The sequence below is a fragment of the Branchiostoma lanceolatum genome, chromosome 1, assembly GCF_035083965.1.
Source record: "Branchiostoma lanceolatum isolate klBraLanc5 chromosome 1, klBraLanc5.hap2, whole genome shotgun sequence".
Classification (NCBI taxonomy): domain Eukaryota; kingdom Metazoa; phylum Chordata; class Leptocardii; order Amphioxiformes; family Branchiostomatidae; genus Branchiostoma; species Branchiostoma lanceolatum.
The window spans coordinates 418,961-440,362 of NC_089722.1; the positions used below are offsets into that span (position 1 = coordinate 418,961).

The window sequence follows — 21,402 nt, forward strand, 5'->3', positions numbered from 1 at the left end:
TCTCCACTACATTACATATTTCACAAGTGGGGCTGTATACTGAACCTGTCTGATCTTTTATTTTCCATTAGTTTTCTTGAGATGTACAGGGCAGAATTTGGTACAAATCTTAAAGTTAAATTCTCTTATTTTCTTTAATGTCTACAGTTATACTTACTCGTTAAGAGCAATTCCCTGCAGTAAATTACTTTCTCTAAATATTTGTTTATTCAAGTGGCTACAGTATAGATGATTTTAAATTTGGCCTTCTCTATGGGTACAAATGCTATGGAGTAATCCAATATTTCATGATTGAGTTTCAAATTCAGTTGGTTAGAATATACTATTTTTTATATTCCCTTGGTATCGTTTTCATACTTTTATTTTGTTCCCCTAAAAAGCTTTTAGTGTCTTTAACTTTCTTTATTAGATTCCTCGCTCTTATGAATTTACCATCCATATCTTTTATCTGTATTAGGTCTGCTTTTACCCTGTCAGTCTTTTAGACTCTTTAGAATGAGATTAAGATTTTCCCAAAAGAATTTCCTCAGTGGTTGCTTCCCCCCCCCCCCTTCTTGGTGCCGAGCAAAGACAACAGCTACATCCAAGATCGGCTTTAGTTCCTACTACCTTCCTAAGTTCAGTTATAACTGCTACTGCATTGAGTATTGAATATTCATCTGCTAGAACTAAATAAATGTTGTGTCATCAGGCATCTGGCTCTTTTTTTTCTTCACTACCCTCATTGTGTGGAACAAAAATCATATTTATGTCTTTAGATGTCCTTCTCTAAGTGGCCATAATTTCTGTCACTATAATATGAATAACAAACTTGATAAAGGGCAACCCTGTTGTAAACCTTGGTTTGATTCCATAGGCTCTGATAACCAGCCATTATTCAAAATATTGCAGCATGTAGAGTCCATTCCGAGTCACCGCGACGGTTTTATGATAATATTTGTAATCATTTTGAAAAATTTCTAATAAAAGAATATCTGACTGACAATAGTTTGATTTGATTTGATTTGATTTTATTTGACTGTAGAAAAGTACAGCCAGGACAGTAGTTCTAAATTTTTCTAAAAGATCAAATACAAAAATATGAATTTATTTGAATTTGATTAGATAATTCAGAAATATTTTAAAAGTAACTGCACAAAAACCTCTTTATTTGTAATAATTTCTAAACATCTATGTGATTATTTAACTTTTAGAAATATCAACAAAAATGGTAGAAAATGGTTAACAATGGTAGAATGGTGATTGCCCCCATAAAAGGAGGTGCTAATATGGCCCTTCTGTCTGCCTTTGTACATCTTTAGACTTCACTGCCGGACACCGCTCGGTCCTTTGTGGAAAGCATTCTTCCCTAAACTTCACAAGGATGTGTGAAGTACTTTCTTCCCAGCTCTCTGATCTATTTATAGAGATGTTACAAATAATGGTAGAAAATGGTAAGAAATTGTTAAAAAAATTGTAAATAATGGTAGAATGCTGTTACAATTATTTAGAAACCATTGTAAATATAATATTCTACATCATGAATATTTCTTAAGTTTTAGAAAACTTAAGAAATATTTAGAAGGTTGAAATCACATTCAAAATATTTCAAAAGTATCAAATCTCTTACACAAATAATAACAATGACTTGAAAATAGTTCTAAATTATGACAGTAACAACCGTCGCGGTGACTTGGAATATACTCTATCCATATATAGTCATTTTTAATCAATTCTACATTGAAAATAACCGAAAACAACTCGGAAGCTACCGAAAACAACTTGAAAACAACCGAAATCAACCGTAAACAACTCGAAAACAACCCAAAATAGTCACCAATATCAATGTCTCATCACATCATGATGTCCTATCTTAGGTAGAAGATGATGCTGTTATTGTCTGTCGATGGATTTCAGTGACTTATAATACAAGATGCTGATGCACTTCTTAATATTCCATTGTTTTCAAAGTGGGAACCAAAGCTGGCAGCTATCTGGTTCTCGTAGTTTGTTCTGATCATAACCTTTTTAATAAAGTTTTTTTAAAAGATACAGTACAATGAATATCAAGTGTTCCCTATACAGCATTACAGTACATATAATAAGGCACAGTAATGCTTCCACATAATTGTCCACCGTAGATGATAGTTGCCTCCATTGCATATTGTAAAATATTTGCATCTTTGCATATCAAACGACTATAGAATACCAATTGATATCTTATTTTCTGTCTGCTCGAAGAAAACCACAGCGTTGCGTGACTGTCACCAACGATAGACTAGACCAACAAGGGTTCGCAGACCTTATACCTCCATTAATTATGTATAGAGTTTTCATCTCAAGTTTAGGATTACTGCCATGCAGATTAAAGGATACAACCTTTAGGTTGTTTTCGGGTTGTTCTCGGCTCTGTTCGGTTGTTTTTGGTTGCTTTCAGTTGTTTTTGGGTTGTTTTGGGTTGTTTTCGATTGTTTTCGGTTGTTTTCGGTATCTAGTGAGTTTGTTGTTTTGCTGTCCACCGCCTCAAGCCCAAAACAAAGGTAAGGGAAGCCCTGATCAGAGATCTACTGTTCGCTGATGACGCCGGACTTGCAGCTCACAGAGAGCAGGGACTCCAGTCTTTGATGGATCGCTTCTCCAGGGCATGCAATGACTTTGGTCTGATCATCAGCCTTAAGAAGACAGAAGTGCTGGGCCAGGATGTAGAACCACCCCCGGCCATCACCATCGGTGACTATGAACTGAAGGCTGTGAACCACTTCACATACCTCGGATCCACGGCAAGCAACAATCTTTCCTTGGACAAGGAGATTGACAAGAGGATTGGAAAGGCAGCAACTACACTCGCCCGTCTCACCAATCGAGTGTGGGAGAACCCCAAACTCTCTGTCAAGACAAAGATGGCCGTGTACAACGCATGCGTTCTAAGCACACTTCTCTATGGGAGTGAAACGTGGTCGACCTATGCCAAGCAGGAGAATAGGCTAAACGCCTTTCACTTGAGGTGTATGCGCCGTATCCTTGGCATATCATGGAAGGACAAAGTGACCAACACCGAAGTGCTGTCCCGCGCCGGCCTCCCTACCATGTTCACCCTGCTCAGGCAGCGCAGACTTCGCTGGCTAGGCCACGTCCGTCACATGGGGGATGGCCGAATCCCCAAAGACCTTCTCTACGGAGAACTGATCTCAGAAAAGAGACGTACCGGGAGGCCACAGCTGCGTTTCAAAGATGTCTGCAAGAAGGACTTGAAGGCTCTAGATATTGCAAGTGACCGTTCCGGGTGGAGATGCACACTGTTCAGACAGCTCAAATCAGGAGAAGCCAGACTGATGCACAGCGCAGAAGAAAAGCGGATCCGCAGAAAAGAGCTTTGAAACAGAACTGAGTCAGCTTACAGATGTGATTTTTGTGGCAGAGACTGCCATTCTCGTATAGGGCTGTTTAGCCATAGTCGATGCTGTAGGGCTGTTGTGAATTAGGATTTTACCATGGTCAATACTGACCGACGGAGGCCATATAACCCATATAATCAAAGGAGGGGGGTACATGTATGAAATCTTTAATGATAGGTTAGTTTTCCCACAGTTAGACCATGGTGGTTATTTACCAAACCGTTCTGAACACCTAACGCTAACGTAAGCCGGTAGTTTACGTAGTTAAGTTTAATTTGAGTTTACGTAGTTTTCCCTCAAATGTTCACAGCACCACCAAGCATCTGACTAGTAATTTTATTTGCATCAAGAATTCGTTAAACATTGTTTCTCTCCTCATTTCACACGTTTTTTAAAACAATTTTAGCAAATAAGTTACTGCTGTGCTCGAAAAACAGTCAAAGTACGAAGCTTTAAGCTGACTAGGAGTACCTTATGCTTATGCACTACGATGTTAGATTGATAGTATAGTGTCTGACATCATGCTTTGTCAAATCAAAGGGGGTAGTTATTTTTGCCATGCTGGTTTGCTTAGAAGCAGGTTTTATGTTGTTCATTGTATCCTTGTGACTAGAGCTTTTTTATTTGTTGTCATTTTGGATTATGTGCTGTGCTGTGTACATTAACTTTCCTAATATTTAATTGAAATATGAATTCGACAGTTCTCCTGAATATGGAAAGCTATCATGGATATCTATTAATTACTGTGGAATAATGAATATTGATAGTTTTGAAGACAATTGGTTGAATTTTGAAGACGTTCCCAGCTATGACTACGAGCTAGTAAATTCATCTGTTTTTATGTGAGAATTTGAGTAAGAAATTGTGGCTTGTTTGAATTCGTGTTGATAAAAAAGTTGGTTTGCCTTTATTGATGATTGATGTCTGTGGAAAATCTAAATAGCAGTTACTTAATTCCCCAAATGTAGAACTTCCTAGACCAAATGTGTGAGGAGTGTCTCCGACTGTTTGGGTCTTGAGTTGCGTGCATTCCTAGTGCTTCAGTTTTGTGGAAATATCATTCGGAGCTGCTTCAGTTTTCTTAGAAAACTTTTACCTGCACCCTAACGTTATAATATTATGAAACTTTGTGGAAATGTCTGTTAATGTATTTTGCAAGTGGAGCTGTTCAGTTATCTACTAATTCATGCGGATATGTAAAAAAGCAACTAATCATGCCAAGAATGATGAAGATACTTTGATTAGTAATATACTAATACTGTATCATCATGGAGTTTTACCGATGTGGTTATTTTACGCAATAGCACATCATCTAAAATACATGTTATCCAAACAATTGGAATTTTTGTGATGAAGTGTTATTTTGAACTGCAGTTTTCTTGTGCAAGTGCGGTAGAATTTCTGTCCAGATATTGTAGCGAAATAAAGTCTCTGTGATCCTTACTGAAGTTTGCAGGGTAGCGGTTAGCTGTGTTGCAGTTTTTTAATGTTGCGTTTGTGTTTGATCACAAAGTTGATGCTGCCCATTCAAACCCGGATTTTATCACCTCCCATGAGAAATGGGGTTATAGTCCTATTTTTGGGTGTCTGTGTATTTGTGTGCTTCCGGATATTTGTAGTCAATATAACTTGGGAACCTCTGGATGGATTATAATGGTATTTGGTGTGGGTAGGTTTAGGGAAGATGAAGGTCAAGTTGATTTCGGGCCCCCTGATGCATGACCTTGGTACTGCAGCAGAACTGAGATGGATCCATTTTATTGCGTCTCGAGGGGTGGGGGGTTATGTAGCTCATCTTTCATTCCCTTGTGATGTTGACTCATTACTAATAACGAACCTTTCCACACCCAAGCACACAATATTACTCTGTCACACTGAAGATGAAATAAGGACAAGAACAGAAAACTTTTGGTTGCAAGTTTTATTCTAAGTCTTCAAGAATGTCGATGACAAAATGTTGCCATTTCGGGTGTTAGATACTAAAGATGGCAACATTTTGTTGAGTATCAATGACAGCAACGGAGTGATATTCCTTTACACATTGCTTATTACTCGGTTATTATTTGTTTATCAGTAACGGTAGAATTAGAAACATTGCTGCAGGACAGTGTCAAGTATTTGTAATCACTTAACAGCCGTTGATATGGTGGTCTCCAGTTTACATACATTGGTTAATCTGTGCAGTTTACATACATAGATTAGCCTGTACGGTGTACATACATTGGTTAGCCTCTATCAGCACAGCTCTTGTTGTTTTAGAGGACACAAATTCTTGAATTTCTGACATACATGATGTTGCTGTTTTACAGTATTGTATGACCAGGTGACGTCATGTACATGTAGTCATATTAAACATTTCAAGGTGTCAGCAGCATGTTTAAACACTCACTACATTTAAATCAGGCCATGTTAAGGATGTTAAACATACACATGTACCTGTTCTCTCCTCTTCTCTCTGCCTGAAGCAGTAACAAATTCCACAGTTAGGACTGACATTCAAAGTAACTTAGATCACTGGTCGGTTTAGATTCGGGAAGGCTGTATCTGAATGGCAAATTATAGAACGATACACTTGTATTGTCACTGAAACTTTTGTATTTGAGTTGAAAGAGATTGAGTCCTTTCATATTATGTGGTGAATTCAGCAGTTTGAGGGATTTTGACTTTAAAGATGATAATATTTCCCCGAATCTAAACCTACCAGTGAGTTATGGTGTTTTCATATTGATAGCAAGCTCTCCTGATCACAGTATTGACTTTTTGAATGGCATTTTGTATATTTAATGAGTACATGTAGATGGTATAATATACCAACACCGGATGAGCTTTCATACTAATACGTTTGACAAAGATATTAGTATGAAAGCTCATCTGGTGTTGGTATATTCCATGATGAAATTTGATATTTTCGTTCAACATCTGCACAAGCAAATACAGCTCACCTCCAATTTTCAGTCGCTCTTACATCGACCTTCTTCAGGAGTGATTCAATTACTCTGAGCACGTGACCTTAGGAACACGAGACCTTAGGAACATGTGACCTTAGGAACATGTGACCTTAGGAACACGTGACTCGAGTAATGAATCATAATGAATGCAAGGCCGATGTCAATTGCCAGGCTCTTATGTTGAACGAAAGTCAAAGTCGTTACAGCACAGAGTTGTCTTTCTTAAGAACATCTAATAGAGGGATGTTGTATAATTGGGTTTCATTAATTTAGATAGTTCTTACTTAATCATAGTTCTTACTTTAGTAAGGACTATTTAAATTAATGATACCCAATTGGTCCTGCTTGTCTTGGTGGTTTTCAATGGAAAGCTACACGGAATTGAAATGTATTTTGTCTAATTTTGATTCACTTAATCATCAGTTTTGAGACAAAATTTAGTTTTTACTATTTATTACAAAAGAAGTGCCAAGTTTTCATCACAACTTTGTGTCCTAAACAATTTGCGCTTTGCCACGAAGTGCCAAGAGAGAATTTTTCTTCTTTCTTTGGTGATTGTAGAGTGCATTTAGCTCAACTCAGTTTTCAATTTTAGTTTACCAATTCAAATGTTACCTGCAAAAAAACTGGTTTCAGGAGGACTGGATCAAACGTGCACTTGCAACCTCTATATAAAAGCAGAGATGAAAGCCACACAATATAAACACCAGCAGAGACAGAAAGAGATTTGAGCAGCTGTCTTTCAAACGCAACGTCTTTCTCGTAACAAACTTTCAACCAATTCTTCGGCCCTCATCAGATATTCTCTATCACCAGAATATTGGCTCAGAATACCAGACGAAGTTGGAAGACTTAGTTGAAATTTGATTTGGCAAGTGGATTCTGGTAATGTTTGAAAGACATGTCCCAAACCTTCACTGTCATATGAATTAGAGCATTGAATATATGCTTACAATCATAAATGTAATGAGAATCACCTCAGCAGAAACTCCAAAGCATCTATGGTTTATAATCCTATAGCAACTCTCTAGAATATATAAAGAGAGTAAGAATATTGAATGTAGTAAGAAATAAAAACAGAGAAAATAAGACAGAACCAACTCCTTCCAAGACAGTGTACTTAAGAAAGTGAAAGGAAGAAAGTTCACCAGAAGTTCTTCCATCCACTTTGTTCTATGCTATCTCAGGTTCAACAATGAAGTCCAAACAGCAGGTTGTTTTTCACGCGTCAGTCACAGGGAAGGGACAAAGGTTTCCTACTTCATGGTGTTTTTCTGTAGGAACTCTCTTGGATCAGGTGTTAACGTTACACATGAAATTTAATGGACTAATCTTTGTCCTTCTTATTGATAATTCTGGTTGGACTTCATTGTTCAATCAGTTGGTCTAATAAAAAAGTGTCAAGAACAAAATTAGTTTTGGATCCGAATTTCACTTAAGCCAAGTTCATAGGACAAAAATTTCATTTGTTATCAATTAAATCCCTATGGTGAATAATTTGATCCATGCACCAAGTAATTCAGCTAGGTACTTTGATGTTGACTGGATGGATTGGGACCGAAACTCTTCTAATCTACAAAGGGCCAGGTTTTTGCCTGAACACAACCTAGGGTCTCCAATGGGCCATTTTTAAATGAAGTGCATGAAAAACACCTCTGCTTCCGAATCTACAAAGGGCAAGGGGTTCACCTGAACACACCCCTAGGGTCTCCAATGGGCCAATTTTAAATCAAGTGCATGAAAAACGCCTCTGCTTCCTAATCTACAAAGGGCCAGGGGTTCACCTGAACACACCCCTAGGGTCTCCAGTGGGCAATTTCTAAAAGGACTGCTTGAAAAACACCTCTGCTTCCTAATCTACAAAGGGCCAGTGGTTCGCCAGAACACAACCCTAGGGTTTATTGCGGTTCCGGTTTGCGGGTTCTTCATCACGAGGCACTGAACACTGTAAATAAAGGAAACAGGTTTGAATATGACGCCCAGAGCAAGTCTCACGGCATCAATATGTATTGATTATTGTTGTGTTAATTTGTTATGATTTTGGTATGTCGGCCTTGAAAAAGTGACCTTTGCTGAGGAACACATGTTCCACTAGCCTTCCACTTTGAGAGGAAACTTAATAAATACATTTGTTTAAATAAAATCAAGAAAGAGTCCTATGGCGCCCGAAGAATAGAGGAAAAAAAGCAAAAACTATTTTTGGCGTACCTTATAACCTGGATGTCTAACCTTTATCAACGTAATGTTACATTAATAGATACTGTTAAGCAACAATGGTGAGATGATGCGGTTCCAAATGTTAAGTATTGTCCTATACATTTAATATGTATTATTAACTTTGAGACTGCATTGTTAGCAGTAACATCTAGCTCAGTGCGCTATGAACCAGTCTGTAATGCTCCGATGAAGATGACAGTCATCAAAACGTCGGCTCTTGAAAATACTTTGTTGTGAATAAAAGAACCTTGCTAAGTGAAAATTATGCAATTTGGAGCTTAATTTGAATTATTGATATTGAAATTCTATTTTTCTATTATTTCACATTATTGGACATACGTACATATAACATATGTACTTTATGGCAGGTGGAACATCAATAGTTACCAATTTTGCAGCAAAATTCCTAATTTACACAATTAATGCAAAAGTGCCATAATTCATCTGCATGTAAGTGGTAAATGATTGAACTGTCAATATTGTGACATGTATAAGTTAGTTCAAGGTGTACTTGACCAAGTGTAGATTATGTAAATGTAGAAGTCATTTGCTCTGTCCAGCTCTCTTGTATGATATTTACCTCACTGGGGCATTGTCCGTCAAGCCCACGTGGACCTTGTGGGCCGTCAAGCCCACGTGGACCTTGTGGGCCTGGTTTTCCGTCCAATCCGTCTTTTCCGTCTACGCCTGGTGGGCCTCGCTGTCCTTTTTGTCCTGGTCTTCCGTCCATTCCGTCTATTCCGTTTACGCCTGGTGGTCCCTCTAACCCTGACTCTCCGTTTTGACCACGTGGACCTGGTTTTCCGACTGGCCCGTCTTTTCCGTCTTCACCGGGCAAGCCTTTTTCACCGGGTAGACCTGGAACGCCCTTTTGACCGGTTAGACCGACTGGGCCTTTTGGGCCTGCTGGGCCTATTGGGCCTGCTGGACCTTCTTTGCCTGGATGTCCGTTTAACCCGTCATGTCCTGGTCGTCCGTCTGCACCATTTGCGCCAGGCGGGCCCTCGTGCCCTTCATGTCCTTTTTCTCCGGCTGGACCCTGTGAGCCTTTTACACCTTGCGGGCCTTTCTCACCTCGCGGGCCTACTTGACCGGGAATGCCTTGATTACCCTGTTCCCCTCTCGGGCCGATTTTTCCGGTTTTTCCGGGTGGTCCTTCTGGTCCTTCTGGTCCGGCTGGTCCGGCTGGTCCGGCTGGTCCGGCTGGTCCGGCTGGTCCGGCTGGTCCGACTGGTCCGACTGGTCCGGTTTGGACAGAATCAATGGACCGTATTATCATCCCCATGCACAGGAGGACAAGCGACAGGAATAGCTTCATCTTCCTGGGGAAAGTATTCAGAAAGACGTTAGAAAGGGAAGACGACAAAAACAATGTCCCGATTTAAATGATTAACAGAGAGTAAAATAGAGGCAAAGTAAGTCGACATCATCTTCCTGGGGACAGAGATGAAAATATTGTTTGTTTTTCATCTGAAATCCAGCCTTTTTACCTTCGATCTGCCTTTAACTCGGTAAAATAGAGGACAGATAGACAGAAATTATGCGAATGAAGACCTAATACACATGACCGAGGCAAAAATTTTCTTTGCTCTTAAAATTTTCATACTTTTTTTGGCTGCAACTTGCGTTATTTATTATTTAGGTGGTCTAAAACTCTTTTAGACTCACTGAAAGAGAGAAAACTATAATCCACTTCTCATCGAGTCACGTGTCCAATCTCCATTTACACATCACAGAAGTGATCGATTGCTTATTCCCTGACAAAGACTGTCCGATCTGCAGTACGTTTCTATCCGATAGGACATCCCTTACCGAAGCGAGGGACTCATTTTTACTTGAGTCACGTGAGCAAATAGGACTGTTGTGAAGTGCCTTTCCCAGGGGGACAACATTGGGCCTTCCTTAACTTGAGATTTGAACCCAAAACCTTTGGACTTCAGGTTCTAAGTCAACAACCCCGAACCGCAAGACCACCTTGCCACCCGCAAAATTACTCCTGTTAGTTATAATTTGAAAACGACGGATGTTGTTTATGCCTAGTTAGTCGAAGGTAAGAATTTTTCATACAATGGATATTGTTTTTGCCAGGTTAGTCGAAGGTAAAAAAATTTCACAAAATGGATGTTGTTTATGCCGGGTTAGTCGAAGGTAAGAATTGGCATCTATTCAAGAACTTGCTATTTCTCCAGAACGGCTATGCCAGCCGGCCTCAGGCCAAGATCAGACTATAGTATGAAGGACGTACATGAAAATTCCCAAGCCGTGACTCATCCCAGACACAAAGGGCAAGTTGAACAGACTACTGTCTACTGTTGTGGGGGTCAGGAAGGTCATACGACAATTGCCTACATGTATGTTAGTCAAGCCATTTCAGACATCGATATACTTCTGATTCACAAAATGTTGATAGTCAGAATACACCTTAAACGTCTAGATATGTCCACGATGGCGGCGAAGCGAACACCTCTTTACTTTATTTCTTTATTTCGGGCATAAAAACAAACCCATACGAACACAATACATATTTAAAAGAGCTGTAGACTTAACACAAACACCAAATGACATACAAACACAAAGAGGTTTTAAAACCAAACTAGGTGCACAATAGGCCGTATACATTACGGAAATATGAGTTACTGTAGTAGATGTCAGACACTAACAGGTTCCTGATCAAACGATTCTCTGACAAGCGTAATCTATTTAAAAAAGAATAGCATACCCTCTTTCGCCTACATTCGAAAGTGTCGGTCAAGAAGTGTACAAACATTCCACTAGCACTGCACCGTCGTGGCAGATTCATAATAATACGGAAGCAATTGTTATACGCAACACGGCATTTAGAGAGAACACTTGCGCTAGTAGAGTTCCATAGTTGCGCGCCAAACAATTGAAGGATCGCTCCGCTTGAGTGCGACTAATTCCCTACTTTTACGGTAATAGAAAGACTCAACGTGTGTCAAATCCAAAGCTAGTGGTAAATATTATATAAGCTGTCACAGATATAGCATTCAGACGCAGATTAAGTCCTTTATCTTTTAAAAAGGTAAACTTTGTCCGAAAGTTACCCGTGCGTCAGGAGCGTCAGGAGAACAAAGACCCAAGCCGACAAAATGGCGAATCGTGACTTGAAATCGTCTAACGAGTTTTACAGCCTGTTTGGAGTTACAAGCAACGCAACAGAAGAAGAGATCATCTCGGCGTACGGAGAGAAAGTAAAACGACACGAGAAAGCTGTGAACACAACCAAGGACAAGCGTCTCCTATCTGCGGCCCGTCAAACTTTTTCAAAGGTAAGCAAAGCCTTCTATGTCTTGTCGGACAAAGAACGCCGACAACAATATGACAAATCAAACAAGATAGTAGAGCCGAAAAAAATGCGACAAACGGATCAAGCAGATTGACGACTACTCCGTGGAGTTCAAAGGCAACTGTGTTACAATTCATTTTCCCGTCAAGATCGGACAGACATTGGATAGAGATTCTTGAACCACACTACAGCTTACCTACTGATGACAAGGGCAAAAATGGTCATCAACTCAGCGTACCGTACCATGATCCTACCACCGACGAATTTATCGGCTCAGTAACGCTACATGTATACCATACATGTAAGATCCTAGCTATGGTGCATGGTCCAGCCTATTACCTATGGGTGCTAGACATGTTCGAAAGGTTGAAGAAGACGCTAGAGAGACCCTCTGCACCAAGTTTGCCCACAGCCTGACCGCATCGCAACGCACAACGCACAACAGATCTCCTGCCTAGCACACGACGACAGGAACATGGCCGGAACCTTAGAAACTCTGATAAAAGGACTACGGTACCCTGTCGTACCACTCGCTATCAAAATAGCCCTGTACCATCACTCTTGAGACTGTTAAATAAGAAATGACATGTTGCATCTGTAACGCAAATCAAATTGCGATTGTAACACGAACCAGACTGTTCAAATCAACTATACACAGTGTGACGTCTGTAATAGTTCTTCTGTTATTTTAATTCTACCAAACATGTGCCATTTCGTATGGAATTTTATCTGTATTGTTATGGTTGCGTTATTTTTAAACTGATGTGAGTAAAACGTACTTCAGCCACAAGGCTGCAAAGTTTTACATGAATAAACCATTCATTCATTCATTAGAAACAAACTGCACCACGGCGGAAGATGAAGAGTCCCGATGTGGGGACATTGTTTGCAATAAGTGCGAACGGCCAGGCCCAGATGATGATGGTGTTATTCAATTAACCATTTGCCAGAATTGGTATCACTATGCATGCACGGGCGCACACGAGTTTCTGCTACATGAACTATTAAAAAAATGCAGAGAGCGAGTTCGTTTGCAATGAATGTATTGTGATAGACCCTAACTTAATAGGCGAAACATTCTCGAAGGGTGTCAGTAACGAAGAGATCAAAGAAACTGTACCAAAGGAGTTGATCGACAAATCTACACCAAACGAAACAGACACAAACAACAACAATGACAAACTGAGCAGAATTGTACACGAGAATAACAATATCGACTCAATATCAGCTCGAATTTCTCACCTAGAGGGCCTATTGTCAAAAACAATGAAAGCCCCCAATAAGTCAACGAAAGACAAAAGCGTCATTGAAGGGCTGTCAAAACGGGTCAAGTCCCTTGAAGCAGAAAACAAAAAATCTTCGGAAAAGAATTGCGAGACTGGGAATGAAGTATACAACAGACGGAATTCAATCGTCAGAAATGAAGTATACAACAGACGGAATTCAATCGTCAGAGCTAAAAGACGCAATCAACGAACCGTCCGATCCCCACACCAATACCTTTGAGAGCAACATCCCCACAAACAACAGATACCAGGTACTCGGCGACAACAGGCCCATGACAAAGGGGCAATCCTCTCACTTAACAAGTGACCATTGTCATGACAATCCCCTTGACAATGGCCAGCCGCAGACAGGACCAGCACGAAGGCGTTCAGAGGGTTCAGGGGATGACAGCCTAGCGGAAATAGTCATCATTGGTGACTCAAACACTAGAGGCATTATTCCCAGCGTGCTCTACCCGGGTAAGCAAACTGCCAAACACCCAGCTATGACAGTTCCGCAGACCACAGATCTGATCACAACAACGACCTACTCGGATCCCAAGTGCATTGTCTTCCACGTGGGGACAAATGACATTCGCGGGAAATGTTCAACAACCCTTATAGTAGGGGAAAACAAGAATGAAGAAGATTTGGGAGTTTAAGTTTGGTATGAACCTAATGAAGTACAAGTAGGGTAGACATATTTTGGACAGCGGCACCGATACAAAGTTAAAAAGCACAAAACAAGCAACCTTTGAACAGGCCGACCAGGCGGACTACAAACTTTACAGGCCGACTACAAACTTTACAGGCCGACTACGAACTTTACAGGCCGACTACAAACTTTACAGGCCGACCACAAACTTTACGGACCGACCACAAACTTTACAGGCCGACTACAAACTTTACAGGCCGACTACAAACATTACAGGCCGACTACAAACTTTACAGGCCGACCACAAACTTTACGGACCGACTACAAACTTTACAGGCCGACTACAAACTTTACAGGCCGACTACAAACTTTACAGGCCGACTACAAACTTTACAGGCCGACCACAAACTTTACAGACCGACCACAAATTTAACAGACCGACTACACACTTTACAGACCGACTACAAACTTTACAGGTAGACCACAAACTTTACAGGCCGACCACAAACTTTACAGACCGACCACAAATTTAACAGACCGACTACACACTTTACAGACCGACTACAAACTTTACAGGTAGACCACAAACTTTACAGGCCGACCACAAACTTTACAGGTAGACCACAAACTTTACAGGCCGACCACAAACTTTACAGGTAGACCACAAACTTTACAGGTAGACTACAAACTTTACAGGCCGACCACAAACTTTACAGGTAGACCACAAACTTTACAGGTAGACTACAAACTTTACAGGCGAATAAAAAACCTAACAGGCCAATCACAAACTTAACAGGTCGACTACAAACTTAACAGGCGAATAAAAGAAAACTTAACAGGCCGATCACAAACTTAGCAGGCCGACCACAAACTTTACAGGTAGACTACAAACTTGACAGGCGAATAGAACACCTAACAGGCCAATCACAAACTTAACAGGCCGACTACAAACTTAACAGGCGAATTTAAAAACTTAATAACAGGCCGACCACAAACTTTACAGGCCGACTACAAGCTAAACAGGTGGATAAAAATTAACAGGTCAATCACAAACTTAACAGGCAGACTACAAACAAACCGCCCTACCACAAACTTTACAAGCCGACCACAAACTAAAATATTCTGACTGTATTTGAATTTTTAGAGAGGAAGGAATGTAATGAATCGAAGGTAACAGGATGCATCAAGTACAGTCGAGATAGCGGCAAAAAATAAAAACAAGCAGAGGTTCCGACTCACCGCGGGTAGTGCTCAGACGAGGTTCAGGCTGGACGTACTTCGTGGCTGGAGTGCCTCGAAGTTGAAGGTGGGAATGGGTGGACCAGACAAAACTGGCTACTTATATAGCAGAGGCACCGGATGCTACTCAATGGTAATTGGCTGCGTGGTCAAATGTGATTGGCTCATGGGACACAGAAAAACGGCGTGCAAACTTAGTGGTTGTTCACGTGAAATCCTGACAATGTTCACATGATCACTGCATGATGGAATTCACCTGAATATGAGCTCACAATGTATGGAACAAACGCAGCAAAACCCGTTTATTTGTAATTGGCAATCGCCCAAAACACAGCCTATTTGAGGGTGGACATCCATTCTCTACATAGGTCCCGTAAACCTTTACTGGGCAGCACAACTTGGGCAATAAAGAAATGCGTTCTAAAAACGCTAATGTTACGAATGTAAATCTAACTCATGCTGCCAAAGCAATGTTTGTAACTAAAGCCGAAATCTCAGGCCTAGATCATTAACCACCCACTTTACGTATGAAGAGAGGTGATTGAGGGTGACATTTACGCCAGTGACCACTTCCATACCATCGGTGCCATTTCTAAGAGATCTGCAGAACATTTTCATTTTATCTTATATTTTTCGTACTCTTTATACAGAACTACTTTTTCAAACTTTGTACACCATTTTAAACATGGGAAGAACTCAATGGAAACTGATTTTGAACACCCCACATGCATGACATCGATGTCTTCAATCCTAAGTTTGAGATAAAACATAGAAGCGACATACACGTTTAAAACACATAGAAATTCTAGACTGTCTGCAATATAGAAACAACAGAAGGAACAGATCAGCTTAATACTGGTCGAACTAGAAAAAAAACAATTTTTCTCCATCGGTTTTGATAGTAACAACAAAACCATGTGGAATGACAGTCACAATTGTAACAAAGTTATATATTAAGCAAGACAATACTATCTACGATTTTTAGTTTTGGGAAAAACAAATGTGTGCTAAAATTCTAACTTGCAAATTTACCCTGATGCGCCAAACTGTATAATTGAATCTCTATTTGCACTTATGAATGTCTTCCTCACAGCTAAATCAGCTTTGCCAGCTGTGTGTCTAGAAATACGTACAGGTACTACTGGTCACTGCCAGACAATGTCAAAAGCTCTGTACATGTGAACTATAGTAATTGTACAAGAAAGGCAAGCCACAGCCATTATACAACCATACTATAATTCATAGTGCATTAAAGAGTAAATGTCTTGGTCACTGCCTTAGCCTGCCCTGTGAACCAGACTGTTTATCGGGCCTTTTAGCCGGTTCCTTTCAGCCGGTTCCTTTTAGCCGGTTTCTTCTAGCCAGTTCCTTCGGCGGCCCAGAGCTCCAAGCCCGCCGACACCGTAATGAGCGCACCGGGAGAGCTCGAGGTCTAGCCCGAGAGTTGACCGGGGTAAAGGGGCGTGGTCCACTCCCCCGGGCTACAACTCCCCGAAGCGTCGATTAAGATCGGGCGGGCTGACTGTCTTGGGCCGCCGAAGGAAATCGGTAGCGGCCCTGTCCTAGTCTGGGCTCCCAGGGTTAAGCCTTAGCCATGCCTCCGTTTTTAGATCGGGCGGGCCGACTGTCTTGGGCCGCCGAGGGAAATCGGTAGCGGCCCTATCCCAGTCTGGGCTCCCATGGTAGCCTTAGCCATGCCTCCGTTTTTCCACCAATGTGAACACCACAGCTATGATCAGCAGGAGGAACTACCCGGTAGTTTACGTTAGCTGAATCTATTTGGTTTTTTCATAGTACAAACTTCATCTTTAAAGCAATCATATGTCAAGAGGCAGAACACGAACTGAGAACAGGGAAAGAACCGGCCAATTCAGCCAACACACGGACATTGTGTGTGTGTGTGTGTGTGTGTGTGTGTGTGTGTGTGTGTGTGTGTGTGTGTGTGTGTGGATGTGTATTTGTGTGTGTCTGAGTGTGTGTGCTTGTCAGTGTGTATGTTTATAAGTGTGTGTTGGTAAGTGTGTGTGAGCATGTATGAGTGTGTGTGTGCATGTGTGAGTGTTTCTGTGCCTTTCTGTATGTATGTATGTATGTGAGTGTGTTTGATTCCGTGTGTCTGTTTTTGTACATGTATGTGTGTCAGTGTCTTTATGTAGATGTTCGTGTGTCTGTGTGTGTATGCGACTTTGAGTGTGTGTGTGTGTGTGTGTGCGTGCGTGTGTGTGTGTGCGTGTGTGTGTATGCGACTTTGAGTGTGACTGTGTGTGTGTTTGTGTCTTTATGTACATATTCGTGTGTCTGTGTGTGTTCGCGACTTGGAGTGTGTGTGTGTGTGTGTGTGCGTGCGTGTCCGACGTGTGTTTGTCTGTGTGTGTGTGTATGTGTGTGCGCGCGTGTGTGTGTGTGTATGTGTGCGCGCGCGTGTGTTTGTATGCGACTTTGAGTGTGAGTGTGTGTGTGTTTATGTGTGTGTGTGTGTGTGTGTGTGTGTGTGTGTGTGTGTGTGTGTGTGTGTGTCAAAGTAATTGAATGTTTCGCACAATGGATGTTGTTTATGCCAGGTAAGTCGAAGGTAAAGTTTTTTTCATAAAATGGATGTTGTTTATGCAGAGTCAGTCGAAGGTAAGAATTTTTCACAAAATGGATGTTGTTTATGAGAAGTTAGTCGAAGGTAAGAATTTTACAAAATGGATGTTGTTTATTCTGGGCTAGTCAAAGGTAAGAATTTTTCACAAAATGGATTTTGTTTATGTAGGGGTGGGGAAAATTACATCTATTCTAGAACTTGCTATTTCTCCAGAACGGCTAAGATCAGACTATAGTATGAAGGACGTACATGAATATTCCAAAGCTGTGACTCATCTGAGAGACAAAAGGCATGTTGAACAGACTACTGTCTACTGTTGTGGGGGTCAGGAAGGCCACACGACAATTGCCTACATGTATGTTCGACAAGCCGTTTCAGACATCTGCGATCAGGAGAAAGATAAACTTCTGATTCACAAAATCTTGATAGTCAGAATACACTTAAAACGTTCCGTTATGTCTGAATTTGTTAAACAAGTAAAAATCATGGGGACAAACTTTGCAGATTTTCAGCATATGGGAAACTAGACAAGTTGAAGGGTCTTGGCAACTTACCAAGTCCAAACATTGAGCAAGGCCGAGTTCTTATCGCACTGGATAAATTCTTTTTACACTGGAGATTGATCTGAAGTAATCTCACACTGTGCTACAAAACACAGATACACATGTAATGCGAGCGTCACATCTACATGTGCTACAAAACACAAATATGTGACGATCGCATCGCATACATCTGTGTCTTAAAGTACAGATCTATGTGACGATCTGTGTTTTGTTGAACAGATATGTGTGCACTGGCATCACATATATCTGTGTCATGTAGCACATATATATCTGTGTCATGAAGTACATATATATCTGTGTCATGTAGCACATATATATCTGTGTCATGAAGTACATATATATCTGTGTCATGTAGCACATATATATCTGTGTCATGAAGTACATATATATCTGTGTCATGTAGCACATATATATCGGTGTCATGTAGCACATATATATCGGTGTCATGTAGCACATATATATCGGTGTCATGTAGCACAGATATATGTGACGCTCGCATCACATACATTATATACCTGTGTTTTGATGAACAGATATATGTGACGCTCGCATCACATATATCTGTGTTTCGTTGTACAGATATTTTTGTGTCATGTAGCACAGATGTATGTGACATTCGCATCGCATATATAACGTTACCTGTGTTTTGATGAACAGATATATAACTCGTTCTCATCTAAATGTACAAATTGCTGTGGACCGCCTTTATGATTTGATGTAAGGCAAATTACGGGCACCATCGATGCTTTCTTCATTTTCCCACATCATCTATTATGTTTCACGAAAAATACACCACAACATTATTGGTTTTGACTCAAAAGGAGTTATAGCAATGGGTGGCCTAAAAGGCCCTGCACAGGTCCCGTAAACCTTTACCGCGCAGCACAACTTGGGCAATAAAGAAATGCATTCAAAAACGCTAATGTTACGAATGTAAATCTAACTCATGCTGCCAAAGCAATGTTTGTAACTAAAGCCGAAATCTCAGGCCTAGACCATTAACCACCCACTTTACATATGAAGAGAAGTCGATCGAGGGTGACATTTAATCCAGTGACCACTTCCATACCATCGGTGCCATTTCTAAGAGATCTGCAGAACATTTTCATTTCATTTTATACTTTTCGTACTCTTTGTACAGGACAATTTTTTTCAAACTTTGTACACCATTTTAAACATGGCAAGAACTCAATAGAAACTGATTTTGAAAACCCCACATGCGTGACACCAATGTCTTCAATCCTAATATAAGTTTGAGATAAAACCTTTAAAACACATAGAAATCCTAGACTGTCTGCAATATAGAAACAAAGGAAGGAACAGATCAGCTTAATACTGGTCAACCTAAAAAAAAAAGTTGTCTCTATCGGTTTTCAAAGTAACATTATCAAACATTATTAGATACGCTCTGCAATTAGCAAAATCAGAATTAGTGCCCACCCCCTTGGAATTGAGAAAGGGCGGTACAAGTTGCCCATTCTACGACATAGAAAGAAATGAGCTGTTTAAGGAGGCCATCATATTTCATCCTAATTTCTCGACGTTTTCTGACGAAAAGAAAACTACTCTCCTCTTAACATCACAAAACCCACATATCACAGAAAAAGTGGCATCATTCGTCTTCCACTGTCTCGGAAAAAGAAGTCGAACTCAATAAGTTAGAACTTAGTGGCAGTAGTTAAGACTAGAGTAGACATATGTTATACTGTTCATTATTGTCTGTCCGTCCACTTGTGTTACATGTACATGTACTTGCAATTAGCCTACGGGCAGGAAATTGCAATAAACTTTTCTATATAATGACAAATAATAATTGTAACAAAGTTATACATCAAGACAATACTATCTACAATATGTAGTTTTTTGAGAACCAAATGTGTGCTAAAATTCTAACTTTCAAATCAACCCTGTCAAAGATGCACCAAACTGTATGATAGAATCTCTATTTGCACTTATGAATGTCCTCCTCACAGCTAAATTAGCTTTGCCAGTTGTGTGTGTAGAAATATGGCTTGTAATTGTGATGCCTAAGTCTAAGAAACCAATATAGACTGGAGCTCTGTACACGTACTACTAGTCACTGCCAGCCAATGTCAAAAGCTCTGTACATGTACATGTGTACTAGTAGTTGTAGAATGGCAAGCCAGGGTCAATATACAACTATACTATAATTCCGTATGTTTTGTCTCTGAATTTCAAAAGTGCATTAAAGAGTAACTTGTCTTGGTCACTGCCTTAAGCCTACCCTGGGAACCAAACTGTTTATCGGGGTTTTAAGCCAGTTCCTTCTAGCCGGTTCCTTCTAGCCGGTTTATTCTAGCCAGTTCCTTCGGGGGCCTAGAGCTCCAAGCCCGCCGATACCATAATTAGCGCACCGGGGGAGTTCTAGCCCGAGAGTTGACCGGGGTAAAGGGGCGGGGTCCACTTCCCCGGGCTACAACTTGCCGGAGCGTTGATTAAGATCGGGCGGGCTGACTGTCTTGGGCCGCCGAGGTAGCGGCCCTGTCCTAGTCTAGGCTCCCAGGGTAGCCTTGGCCATGCCCCTGTGTTTCCGCCAAAGTGAACACCACAGCTGTGATCAGTAGAAGGAACTCCCTGGTAGTTTACAATAGCTGAATTATTTGGTTATTTCATAGTACAAACTTCATCTTTAAAGCAATCATATGTCAAGAGGCAGAATACGAACTAAGAACAGGGAAAGAACCGGCCAATTCAGCCAACACACAGACATTGTGTGTGTGTGTGTGTGTGTGTGTGTGTGTGTGTGTGTGTGTGTGTGTGTGTGTGTGTGTGTGTGTGTGTGAATGTGTATTTGTGTGTGTCTGAGTGTGTGTGATTGTCAATGTGTATGTTTGTAAGTGTGTGTTGGTAAGTGCGTGTGTGTGTGTGTTTCTGTATGTATGTGTGCGTGTGTCTGTTCCTTTTTGTATGTATGTGAGGGTGATTGTGTGTGTCTTTGTTTTTGTACATGTATGTGTGTCTGTGTCTTTATGTACATGTTCGTGTGTCTGTATGTGTATGCGACTTTGAGTGTGTGTGTGTGTGTGTAAGTTGGCGTGTGTGCGTCTGTGTATCAAGCGCGTGTTTGCCTATGTGTTTGTGTCGGTGTGTGTTTGTGTCTGTGTGTGTGTCTCAAAGTAATTGAATGTTTCGCACAACGGAGGTTGTTTATGCCAAGTTAGTCGAAGGTAAGGAAATTTTCACACAATGGATGTTGTTTATGCCAGATTAGCCAAATGTAAGAATT

General features: G+C 40.7%; 1 protein-coding gene across 1 annotated transcript; it reads right to left on the minus strand.

Moving 5' to 3' along the window:
* Window positions 1-7,933: 7,933 nt before the first annotated feature.
* On the minus strand, window positions 7,934-9,755 carry LOC136421289 (collagen alpha-1(I) chain-like; the record flags this gene model as incomplete). The annotated part of the gene is made up of 2 exons (XM_066408514.1): window positions 7,934-8,267; window positions 9,120-9,755. Coding segments are annotated over 2 exons (690 nt in total), but the record flags the coding sequence as incomplete, so codon positions are not given.
* Window positions 9,756-21,402: the final 11,647 nt, after the last annotated feature.